We start from the raw sequence: 12923 nt of genomic DNA, 5'->3' as shown, positions 1-12923 counted from the left end.
CCCAGTCTTAAGACATCTGGGTGGAGAGGTTTAAAGTGCGAATGTCTGGCTGGCTGTCTCAAGACGGCCGGCCAAAGAGACCTGAGCACATTAAACAACTGCAAAAGGCAGCCCACACCCCTCCCTGCACCCCATCTGACACTCCGTTCGGGACAGGGTGATGTGAAAAAAAAAAAAAGAAAAAAAAAAAAGATAATGAATTAGCTACTTTTAGTAACTGGGGGTATTTCAGTGGGGCGACACTCCTCCACTATAACTAAGGTAATGGCGGGAGTCACCCCTGACAGTAGTGCAGCTGCAGGGCAACATGGGTGAAGGTAAAAAAAAAAAAAAAAAAGTATGTGTTGCAGTCAAAACTGGTCACGTCATGTTTAAATTTTTTATTTTACTTTCAACCACGATGCACAGCAGCCATCCTGCAGGACAACATGGCAAACAAAACATTACCAAAGAAATAGCTCAATTATTTGGCTTAGCTGGTGTTTTTCTTTTAAGCAAAGGTGAGACCCATTGGCTTTGCCAACAGTATGCAACCCTCAATACTCTTTCTTCCCCCTTAAGCACCTTTTTTTCATGGAGTGGCAGGAGGAGGGGCATATCCAGTCAGTGGGATCTCCTTCTATTCTTCTCATGCCCTATGCTCTGTCCTTTGATAAGGAGGGTTCTCTCCTGCTAACACCTCGAGTGACACCCACCTTCGAGTACCTAGAGGGTTAGGTTTTACCTTCAATATCCCCCTCTGCCATGCATATTTTTCTTTTCTTCCTCCTGTAGGTCTCTCAAAGACTGAGGTGTTTCTGGCCACCCGCCTACCGTCTGAACTCACCAGTTTTTTTCTGGGTCCTAGTTTCTGGGGTTTTTGTCGTCACTTGCTTCACCCCACTGCACCACCTTATTTTCTTATATAGGACTAGAGTGTTTCCAACACCATCAACATTTTCAGTTTCCTACAAATTTACTCATTTTTCAGTTTCAAAACTTTAACTTTTCTATATTTTTATAGCAAAGCATTTGATTGAAATGTTCCATAACAAAGCTCTATTCTTAAACTTAGTAGCTGCATTTCCCCAAATATAGGCCTCTGAATGCAAGAAGTAATTCCAGTGCTTAATTTGTGATGGTAGTGGGAACTAGCACTATTTGTTTGCAGTTCTGAACTTATTTTGTATAATTATACTAAGAAACAGAGTAAGTGAGAGAGAAAGGTAAAAACAGAAGGAAGAAGAAAAGGATAGAAAACTTCACAGAGGGAGACCACATGGATGGAAAAAAAACATGAAATAGTGAGATAAAGATACCAGAAGTATAAGTGGAAAAAAAAAAGGCTTGAGATGGAACCAAGACTAGGCAGGCTTGTTGTTCAGCAACCCCAGCATGTGGCGATGTCAGAAATAGTATTCCAAGCAACATTTTGAGTCTCTGTACTGCTTTTTCACAAATTATGCACTGCAAATTTCTTCTCCCTTTCAATGAAATATTCTCCCAAATTTTAGCTCAATTGTACACCCAAAGAGAAACCAAAAAAAAAAGTTTCAATATATCACTTATTGGTTTATTTCTGGTGTATTTACACACTTTGGATTTTGATATTCATACTTGGGATATTTCAATTCCCTTCAAAAGTGATGTTAAACTACTCTACATATCTTTATAAATGGTAAAGAGATTAGCTGTTACAGGTATTTTTTCCTTCTACAAAAACGTTCAATGCAAGATTGTCTATTATCAGTGTGCAACACAGACTATCAAAAATATTTAAAATAACTGTCAGTTACAGGATAGGGGATGGCTTCTGATTCAAGATTACCTCAGTGGTGCCTGGAAAGGTCCAAAGTGGAAAAGGATGTTACATTTCATCTCCTTCTTGAGGTCTTCGCTACTTTTCTTATCTGCGCCTAATGTTTTCCCAGTATTGACAGTGCTACTGCTCCCTTCACTGTAGTATAGTTTTAAAACAAGACATTTAACAGCTATGCATTGCTTTCTGTGCAAAAATACTTTCCCGAAAAATTAAGCTATACCAGTTAATAATAAAGATGGCTGAAGAATTTAAGCATTTGTTAAAGTTTTTTCGACAATGTGTCTAACATGCTGTGAAGTTATCAGCTTTTGCTAGAACTCTTGGATAAAAGCAGACTATGCAAGGATACATATTAGAAAAATAACCTACCTACAAACTCCAGCAGGCTGTCCACAAACTCTTTCATAATATTAATTTATGAGGAAATCCAAGCCAGGCACAAGGGGGTAAAACGTGAGGTGAGGGACCTGGCCATAAACAACATACATATAAATACAGAAAAAAAGATAGCACCTGGGTAATCTTGTCTTAACAGCGCAATCCCTTACGCATCTGTCCTCATTTTGAGTATCTGTATTCATAAGTATTTTAATCTAGAAACTTTGAGCACCTTTGTCAATAAAAGATGGGCACTGGTGATGTGACGGAGACAATGGAGTAATAGTTCCTTAAGGTAAGTAACCCTTTGCTACTCAAACCCTTTCTGTTCTACCAGAAACTAATTAACAATTAGGATTATGTTTTGGGTTTAGGTGGTGAAGGCCAAATTGAGCAGCCTGCTAAGATGATCTTGAAAAAAGGGGCTTTAATTGAACTCCCTGTGGGATCCCCACAGTTTTGTGTCCTAAATTGCTTAATTTAGGACTATCCACTTCTTTTCACTCATTACCCCGACAGGGAACCACCAACAGCCCAACTTTTTTTGTTGCTCAGTTGGGAGTGTATGAGGCAGAAAGCCAACTAACCTTTGTCTGTGTACATTTACTCAACCAAACCAATAGCCTTCCTTGGGGAGTTGCCCAATGCTTCCTATGTACTTTCTATGTTGTTGCTATGTGAAAAGTAGTAAACATGCTCCCCAGTTTACTTCTGTGTAGCCACTGTTTACAGTGCAGGCCATTTCAGAAATCCCTGCTCTTAAATATATGCACGCAGCACCCACCTCCACCAGGTACTTCTAATGCATCGTATTCCTAGTATTACAGCCTCATAAAAGACTAAATGCACCAACTGCTCAGTAATTGGCATCCAGAGCAGTGCTTGAGAAGAAAAGTAAAAAGCCTGGCAAACAAATTATGAACATCTCTAGTGGATACAAAAACAAGCACATAAGATGCTTGCTGCCAGGCAGAATGTCCTGGAACCCAGTTTAGCGAGAGAACATATTGATGCTACAACAGCAAGAAATGGTACAAGGTCTATCTGGTGAAGACTGGGACAACAAATAGGGCAGACTGATTTTGTAGACATTGCAACAGGTACAGCAATGATTAATTCATGCCCATATGTACTGTGTTGCAAGATGGGAGCAAACCAAAGCAGCTAGTGGAGTGGAATGGCCTTCAAAAGTGAGTGGAGGAAGGTCACAAAGTATGAGATGGCACAGCTCCTAAGACTTTAGTGGATAGTTATATTTCTGATCAATGTTTACACCTAAGCTCTTAACAGCAGAGTGTGAAAAAGGGCAGGGATTAAGCTCAGTGGACCGGAGGGGATGGAATGGAGATCTGCATTGCTACCCACTTCCAATATCCCCAAGATTGAAGAGTTCTTCTGCATCCAGTCCCTGCCCTTCAGTAAACACAGTCACAACATTAAATCATCTATCGATATGCTACTTGGATGGCAAAGTATTAGAGCGTCATCTGTGTGGGTGAAAACTGGAAACCACGGACGTAGATGAGGGAGGCCAAAGGCTTAACACAGGTTAAACAGCTTGGGAGACTAAAGGTCTCAGTGGTATACTACACACAATGGTGGAAGGGGTAGAGAAAAGCTGTTCACAGATACCTTTGTGCTCTCTAGTGATTTGCAAGAAATGTGGTACATCAAGCTAGCATCCGATCTCCCATGCCAGTTTCATAGATTATGATTAGCAAGTGATCAACAGAGTCATGTCATAAATACACCAAGAAGAGCGCAAATACACTGTTGGACTCCGCAGGCACCTTAAGAAAGATGGCTGCTGCAAGTATAGCCTTGGTGCAGTGCAAAAGGCTGCCTGAGTACCATCAAACCCTTTGTTATCCTCAGAGCAAACAGAGCTGTGAGGTTAAATGCGGATCTAATGTTTTGGCCATAGGACGAAGAAGTGCAATGAGCATGTAGTTAGACAGAATGGAGGAATCAAACTTAATTTTGAAAAAAGTTAGCTGATTAAAAGTAGGAGATCGGGGGGCGTGGTTAAGCGAGCCGCAATGGCGGACGCGAGTTAGACGAGCTCTGTCCAGCCCGCGGTAATATCCTGGTTCCCCCGGCCAAACATGGGGTCGGAAGGGGGTGTAGGGGCATTGCCCCCCCCCCCCCCGAGCAGCCACCCGACGGAGCTCCGGGGAGCCTGAGTGCGCTATCGGCGGTGGAGTCCCGCGCGGATCGGGCCCAGAGACACGGCTGAAGCCGGGGAGTCGAGTACTGCATCCGGGCGGCCCCTGGCGGTGGCAGATCGAGGTGCGCCCGGCCCTGAGCGGAATCATAGTGGCTGAGACTGACAGCAAGTGGTGGGAGCGACGCTGGCGGCCTGCAGGACACAGAAATAAACAGGGCCTACCGCGCCACCGGGGGCCAAGTGAGGAGCTGCGTGGGGCCGGCCCGGTGACAAAAGAGCGGCGGCTGTTGTAGAGGGCCCGACGGAGGGGATTGGCCCTAGAATCATACGCTGCAGCGCAGAGGACTGGCGGTGGGGGGAGCGCTGAGAGCCATCACAGCCAACAACCTCGGGTCCCATTGACCGAGTGCCAGAGAAGTAGAGGGACGGCCCGGAGTGACAGTGGTGAGGGCCCCCTTGGCGTTGTGGTCTCCGGAGGCGATACCTGGCGGGGCTCCGATCCTCATCTGCGTGCGAGCGGCTGTCCACACGCGGCTTGCTGCCTGCTGTGGGCCGGGGACGAGGGCCCACTTCTGGACGCGAGTGGCGGCCTAGACGGGGTGGCGATTGACAACACGGCGGCCGGACCAGGCCGCGGAAGTGAGCAGGGAGGAGGAGTGATACTCGTGACAGGTCAGAGGGCAGCGCCTGGGACTCAGCGGAACGCCCTAGCGGTGTGCAATTGGTGGTGTGATCGGCCGAGGTGCAGCGGGGAATCGTGGCCTTGGGCCTGGTGGACAGATACATCGAGGGAGGTTGGTCTGGAAGCTCCTGGTCAGTAGGCGCCTATGGCGCGCAGAGAGGCCACCCAATAGCTGGCAGGATTGGATTGACTCTGTGGATCTCTTTCTACGTGGGATCGAAGGGTTCCGCCCCCTGGAGGGGATTCCTTAGGTCCGGGGCAGCTGCTTCTGCGTTTGGCCCTGCCGCGACTGATCCTGTGGGGGGTCTCTGGGAGAGGACATGACAAGAGACAAAGGCGGTGGCTCTGCTCGTCATGGCCCAATTGATAAATTTACTGGCTCCGGAGTGGCAGCTGGCGCGACCGGGGGACCGTCAGAGACTATCCCGGACAATGCGGCCCTGATGGCGGCCATAACCCAATCCAGAGACATGCTAGATGCCAGGATCGGGCGGTTGGGTCAGATGTCACATTGCTGTGTCAAGATCTGCGCAATGCAGTGTCTCGCATCACAGAGGCGGAGACCCGGATCTCAGGGGTAGAGGACGATGTTACCACGCTGAAACAAAAAATGGCATCCATGGAAAAGATTCAGCGGGGATTGGCGCTTCGAGTGGAAGATGCAGAAGGACGGGCCCAGCGGAACAATTTGAGATTTGTGGGTTTTCCGGAGGGCTGCGAGGCGGGTAATATGGACCGCTTCCTCACACAGTGGCTGGAAAGTTGGCTCCCACCGGATGCTCTATCACGCTGCTTCGTGGTAGAACGGGCCCACCGGGCGCTGATGCAGAAGCCGTCACCGGGGGCGCGATCGCGGCCTGTGATAGCGAGATTCCTGAACTATTTGGACCGGGATGCTGTTCTGAAACAGGCCCGGGCTAAAGAACCGCTGCAATATGAAAATGTACGCATCTCGGTATTCTCCGATTACACCCGCCTGGTGCAGCAGCAGCGTCAGTCCTTCATGGCCGCGAAGGCCCGCTTGAGAGACCTTAAGCTACCATACGCCCTATTGTTTCCGGCTCACCTGCGGGTGGTGTATCAGTCCCGTACTCATTTCTTCGATACCCCGGAGGAGGTATTCAAGTGGACTGACGAAACTGTGCGGATGCGAGTGTCTACGCCGTCTGGCAGGGAGTCGGACTTCTCCTCCGGAGAGGTGGCCCGGAAGGATTCGAAGAGACGGCAGCAGTTGGGGGACAGGCGGTCGCGCTCCAGGAGGCGCTCGGTGTCTGGTGGGGCTGCCGTGGGGGGTGGCCCGGAACATGGACATTGACCTCTGGTATCCTGTTGCTTGGGGGTGGTCTCTTAAGCCCCCGATGTGCTCATCATAGTCCTTGAGATGTAACGGTCGGGGGAACGAAGGAGTGGGCTGGTTTTCCGCCGGACTTGTCCAGGTCGGGATCTGGCCTGAGGACCATGGGCTGTGAGTTTGGGATCCATTGGAAGGGGCAGTCCCACTTCCCCGGTTGGGAGCTGGGTATTTGCCCCGCCGCGACAGATGCTTCAGTGTTCTTGAGGTATGGGGTGGGGGGTTTGTTTGGGGGGAGTTATTGGTTCCGCGTCGCATTTTCCAGGGGGGCTCCTGACTTTGGTCCTACAACTAGCCACAGTCCTCTATGGGTAAGGGAGATGAGGTTCCTTCCCAATGGCTAGCGCACAGCTGGGGGACACAAGAGTCCCAGGTACCCTCCAAATTATAAGCTGGAACGTGAGGGGGGGCCCTAGATAAAATTAAGCGAGGGGCAATATTACATCAGGCTAAAAGGGCTCGGGCGGATATTCTCATGCTGCAGGAAACACACCTCTTGGGTACGAAGACTCCATGTTTTCAACGATATGGGTACCACCAGGTATATCATGCGGGGTTTGCGAGGGGGTCCAGAGGGGTAGCGATACCGGTCCATGGTAGGGTCCCATATGTACACGGCCAGCAGTGGATTGACCCACAGGGCCGCTATTTATTTATCAGGGGTACGGTTGGGGAGGTCCCCGTGATTTTGGCAATTGCTCCAGGCCCAACAGTCATGTGCAGCCCTTCTCATGGATGAAGCTCACCAGACTTGGCTGGCGACACGTAGTAGGATTTATCAGTGGGGGGACAAGTCCGGGAAGATGATCGACCGGCTCTGCCAGGGCGCCTTTCACGCTGAGGCCCTTCCGGGATTAGTAGATAATACGGGAGCTCCGATCACTGACCAGCTCCTTATAGCCAAAAGCTTTGCTGCCTATTACGCGGAGCTTTATGCCCCCCGGGAGTGTCTGCCAGCGGCCACTATCGAGCGGTCCCTGGCTGATCCACCCCCTCAACAGATATCGGATGAGGTGCGGGATCATCTGGAGCTTCCGTTGACGGAGGAAGAGCTCAGTACGGCCTTGGGGGGAGCATAATCCAGGGAAGGTGCCTAGGCCCAATGGGTTTCCGAGCGAATTTTTCAAACGCCATAACATACAATTGGCCCCTTACTATCGAGCCGTAGTGGACGAGGCCAGGGAGAGGGGCATGCTTCCCCCGGACTGGAGACACGCGGAAGTGGTGGTATTTCTCAAACCCAGCCGGCCCCCGAATCAACGGGCCTCGTATCGTCCTATCTCCCTCCTCAATGTGGAGGCGAAAGTCCTGGCCAAAGCACTGGCCAACCGCCTCCTGCCCCACATATCGACTCTCATACACCCTGACCAGGCAGGATTCATGCCCAAGAGGGCCACTAGACACAATATAAGGCGGGCACACGTAGCAGTGGCGGAGGTTCGACAGACCGGGGAGAAGGCGGCATTACTGTTGGCAGACATGGATAGGGCCTTTGATTCCTTGAGCTGGGTGTACCCGTTTGCCTTACTACGCCGACTCAATCTGGGCCCGAGCTTCCTTTCCTATCTCCAGCTCCTCTATACAGATTTGACGGCGGCGGTGCGGGTGTGACATCTACTGTCTTTCCCATACAACGGGGCACACGGCAGGGATGCCCCCTGTCCCCATACCAGTTTGCCTTGGCAATGGAGCCGCTGTCTGCGTGGGTGCGTATGGATGCGCAGGTCCGGGGCTTCGAGTGGTCTCCGGGGGTGTCAGACAGAATCGCATTATATGCAGACGACATCCTGTTTTTCCTTACGGACTTGGACGCATCGGGACCGCGACTCCTACGGATCATGCAGATCTTTGGAGAGACGTCGGGACTGTATATGAATCCCTCCAAATCCACACTGTGGATGCTGGGGGATTGCTCGGTGCCCGGGCGTTGGCGAAAGATATTCAGCTAGCGGTGGGAGGTTTGAAATACTTGAGGGTATTCCTTTCGGAGGCTCCGGAGCTTTCTTGGGGCCGCAATGTGGCGCCAGTGTGGGAAAGGATCCGCTCGGATCTCAAAACCTGGTCTCGAATGCCAATGACGCTATATGGCAGGTCCGCAATATTTAAGATGGTAGCACTACCTAAGCTGCTATACCAACTGCAAAACTATCCATACCCGATCCCGCCTCGATGGTTCCGGCAGGTGAATTCAGTATTGGGGCAGTTTCTGTGGGAAGGGGGTAAAGTGCGAGTGGCCCTTAGAACGTGTTTCCTATCCTCGTATTGCGGAGGACTTACGTCTTCGGATGTCTTATCTTACTATCAGGCCTCGCACCTCCTTGTTCTCAACGAGTGGTGGTATGGGGATAGAGGGGAGCCGACGTATGCGCTGGAGAGGTTACTTATGGGAACTAATACACTACACAATATCAACTCGGCGTCAGTGCGCAGCAGCCTGCCGTCGGTCACGCGTGTGGTTTTCCTGATCTGGCGGCAAACACTGCGTCGGATGGGCTGGTGGAATGTTCTTACCGAACAGACCCCCCCTCTGGAACAATGGGCGCCTCCCAGAATTGATGGTGCTAACAGGTTTCCGCGGATGGATGACATAGGCATCTCAATATTGGGAGACGTTATGAACGACACGGCGCTTAAATCATTTCAGGACGTGCAGAGAGAATTCTCTATTCCCCAATCACAGTTCTACAGATATCTGCAGTTGCGGCATGCACTGTCCCCCAGCCTGGAGGGTCTGACATCTCTCCCAGAGTTTAACCCGCTAGAAGCGAGACTTTTTATGGGGGAACTGGAGACCAAAAAGATCTCCAGGATCTATCAGGCCCTGGTGATTCATTGCTCTATGAAGCTCCAGAAGTTGCAGGTAGATTGAGAAACTGACGAAGGTGCCTTAGATGAGGACGACTGGAGGGAGGCCCTGGTAGCCCAGAGGGAAGCGGCTATAGCGATGCGACTGCGCCTCATACAATTTAAATATCTGCATAGAGTCTATTTTACCCGGGCCAGACTGTTCCGAGCGGGCTTGATTGCTGCTCCGGACTGCCTCAGGTGTGGTCAGGAGGAGGGGACATTTATTCACACTATTTGGCACTGCCCAGCGCTGGACCGATTCTGGAGGGGGGTAATTGCCTGTCTGGCCGAGGTGCTAGGGTGGGCGACCCCGCGCACGCCACGATTTGCATTACTACATGTCATGGAGGGCATTGGGGGCAACATATATAAGCGGCACATGCTACGGCTGGGCCTTACACTAGCAAAGCGGGATATCGCCAGGGCGTGGAGGGCGCCTAGAGCTCTATCGATCACAGCATGGAAAAACGGCCTAGACTTTTGTATGGGGCTGGTACAGCCCATATTTGTAGCCTGAGGATGTCCACGCAAGCATTATAAAATATGGAAAAGGTGGGCGGATTACCGGGGGCTGTGGCTGGAGCCACCAGCAGAAGAAGAGGATTAATTATGGGGATACCTAGGGAGACTGGTCGAGCAGGGGGGCACCAGGCAAGAGAGGAAGACAGGGGGTTCCATCTTATCACAATATAACGTGGCTGTGGGGCCTTAGGGCTGTGGTGGGGAATCCATGGATATGGTGCAACGCAGGGGATGGGGTGGGGGGAGGGGTTGTTATTGTTCGAGATATATTTCAGTGGCATTGCTGGATGGCAAGCGTACAAATAGATTGCTATAGAGATATGCTGCAATGTGATTTTGTTGACGGCTCAGATATTCAGGGTCCTGTAACATCTGTGCAATCAACCAATAAAACATGTTTTCAAAAAAGAAAAGTAGGAGATTGGCAAATGATCAAATGGAATTACAATTGCATTTCACAATAGTTAAGAGCTCAGATGAACAGTCCAAGTGAGAATCAGACCAGATGATGGGACAGAAGCAGGGAAAGGGGGAATAAATGTGGATGGATTGCTCATCAGATATGCTTTCTTGATTTAGCCACATTTTTTCAATGAAGAAGTCTAGCTTAAAGCAAAGCTTCCAGGGTGGATTAGTAGTTGAAGAGAAGTGAGAAGTCAAGTAAGCTCAAAGATTTTGAAAAGTTATTTATGTTAGGTGACCTAATAAGCTCAGAGTAGAATACTGTTTTAGCATTGCTCATTAGCAGCTTAGTAAATCCTTAACTAAGAACTACAAATGGACATCTTAGCTCAATAATTACAGTACCATAACCTTTCAGCAGCTATGATCACACGGTTAAGGTGACCAGAGAACCACAGTGTATGATGTGACCTTGGTTTTATTAAGTGTTTCAGGAGTGGTTTTGTCCACAGCGCAAAATCAAAAACATCACAAATCTGAAATCACTAATCAGAGTACGAGGATAATAGAACTTGGCGTCAAAACTATCAGGCAAGAACAGTTTCGATTTCCTCACCTTTGTTTTTCTTTAAACCAGTGATGGAGCTAGTTCTTGGGACTGAAATCGGTAATGGGGATTTTGAGTAAGAAACAATCAGATCATTAAATAACACTGAATTGATAAAGGTGATGGAATTCGGAAGAGTGACTATAAGACAGAGTTTAGAGTCTGCAGTGTGAGTCAGAGTTTGAACATGTTACGGAAGGTGACAACATGAGAGATGGGTGGAGAGGTCCAATGATCCTTTGTGTTATTCAATCAGAAGGAAATGTACTAAAAACAATCACTTAATTGACAGAGCATGAATGGAGGCACTAAATTCCCAAAAATGATTAAATACTGAATGAGGGAAAAGAACCTGAAACCTTAAATTCAAAGGAAATTCTACAGTCTAACAGCCCAAGTTTAGGCAAGAATGGTACAAGAGAACTCCTGAAACGTTTACACATGTGTAGCCACCAGAGTACCCATGTAACAATAAAATTAAAGGGCAGACTACTCTGACAATACATTTTTGTGCACAACAAACAGCCAACCACCTGCTACAAGAAGGAACATTAGTTTAAACTAAAAGAGACCCTTTCTCATGGATGACATGCTGCAACAATCTTGATATAAATAAAATAAAGGCAAAACGAACCAAGGCAATGTCTCCATCTGAAATAAGCGGTGACTTTTGCAAGGGATCTTAGACCCATTTCGCACTCTGTCAGACGTACCACCATGTTAGGAAAAAAGACTACCTGGATACTAATCAAGAAGTCAGAAAAGATTATTCATCTTCTGTGACGGGAAAGAATACATTTTCACTAGGCTAGCACATTATACAGGAGAAGCCTGGTTCCTTCATGAGAAGAAACTGAAAGCAATGTGTAGATGCTAATCATCTCCGTACCTTTCCAACATCATTCACAAAGTGTCATAAAATATATCAAATGTGGTTCATTTGAACTAGCAAGAAACTAAAGTATAGGGCAGTGGTTCCCAAACTTTTTTGACCCGTGGCTCCCTTGACCTAATTGGCAGTTGGCCGTGGCTCCCCACCATTTTTTTCCGGGTGGGCGGGTGGGGGATGTAAGCCCGACCTCGGGAGTACTTCCTGTTGTCTTCCTTAAATTAATTGGGATGCAATGAAGGTATTATAATCATATTTGTAACAAAATACGAAGATAACAGCTGTTTAATAAAAATTTGTTAAGTGTGAAGCGATACAAGATTAATAGCCAAATATGTTTCCATGCAACTTTTTTTAACCACACAATAGTTCAAAAGCTGGGGTCAAAAGGGCGAGGCCGGGCCAGAGAGCCAGGCACAGCTGAGGCAGGCAGGGCCAGCAGGACTAGGCAGGGCCAGGCAGCGCCTTTGTTGCATTTACGCCCCTGTGCGAAGTCAGCACCCGGTGCGGTGGCACCGGTCGCACTGCCCTAGAGCCGGCCCTGAGTGAAGGGTGTCAGAGCACTGTACATAACACACACATTACACAGAGACTATCAAACATAGGTGTTCAAATCAGTGTATAGGACATGTTACATAAGACAAGGGATAACAAGGGGTGAATTCACATGTCATCCATATTGGTAGGCAGTATAGTTGAAGAGTACTTGGTCTGGAGAAGCACAAACTCAGAATTTCAAATGTAACACAACAGATTGGGGCTCTCTTTAATGACAAGAACAGATTTGTACACAAGTGAACCATTTGCTCAACATTTCAATAACGAAGTCTGGGGGGAAAACCCATATCTTCTAAATCTATACCTTGAAGTCTGCCACCAGTTATTTTATGACAGTTATTAGCTCACTGTAAACTGCAACTAACAAAAGGAAATCTCTGACAAACGCAGTAACCCAAGGACATGTTTACGTTACAATCAAAAGACGCATTCTCCGGAGCAAAGACGCACAGACAATGGCAACACTGAACCGATTAATTCAAGTATTACTTCAATCAGGTTTTGTGCTTTCTGTTAGTCTCCCTAAATAGGATAGGAATGCTATGTGGGTCCCAAACTCGCTGTGCCATAGGACTCAAACGGCACCTCAGTGATGAGGCCAAACAAGGCCAGAACCGGACTTGGATTGCTTGCATTCCTATTTAGAGAGGATCTGGTTTGGGAAGTCATTGAGAAGCTACATGCATAATTTACTGCTGCGGACAAACAATGCTCCAAGT

The 12923-nt window shown here is 48.4% G+C and overlaps 1 protein-coding gene across 8 annotated transcripts in view; it reads right to left on the bottom strand.

Annotated features, from left to right (window-relative positions):
- GGNBP2 (gametogenetin binding protein 2) overlaps nucleotides 1-12923 on the bottom strand; it is a 407447-nt gene that overhangs the window by 301500 nt on the left and 93024 nt on the right. For 4 of the 8 annotated variants that reach the window (XM_085649454.1, XM_085649456.1, XM_085649455.1 and 1 more), the window contains exon 5: nucleotides 1808-1936. The exons of the other annotated variants lie outside the window; for them this stretch is intronic. In XM_085649454.1, coding sequence (XP_085505580.1) covers nucleotides 1808-1936 — 129 coding nt within the window. The remainder of the gene's footprint in view (nucleotides 1-1807; nucleotides 1937-12923) is intronic. 8 annotated transcript variants of the gene reach the window in all.

The sequence above is a fragment of the Triturus cristatus genome, chromosome 3_2 (assembly GCF_964204655.1).
Source record: "Triturus cristatus chromosome 3_2, aTriCri1.1, whole genome shotgun sequence".
NCBI lineage: Eukaryota > Metazoa > Chordata > Amphibia > Caudata > Salamandridae > Triturus > Triturus cristatus.
Note: the sequence above shows the minus strand (reverse complement) of the source record. Positions and strands in the feature narration are given on the sequence as shown.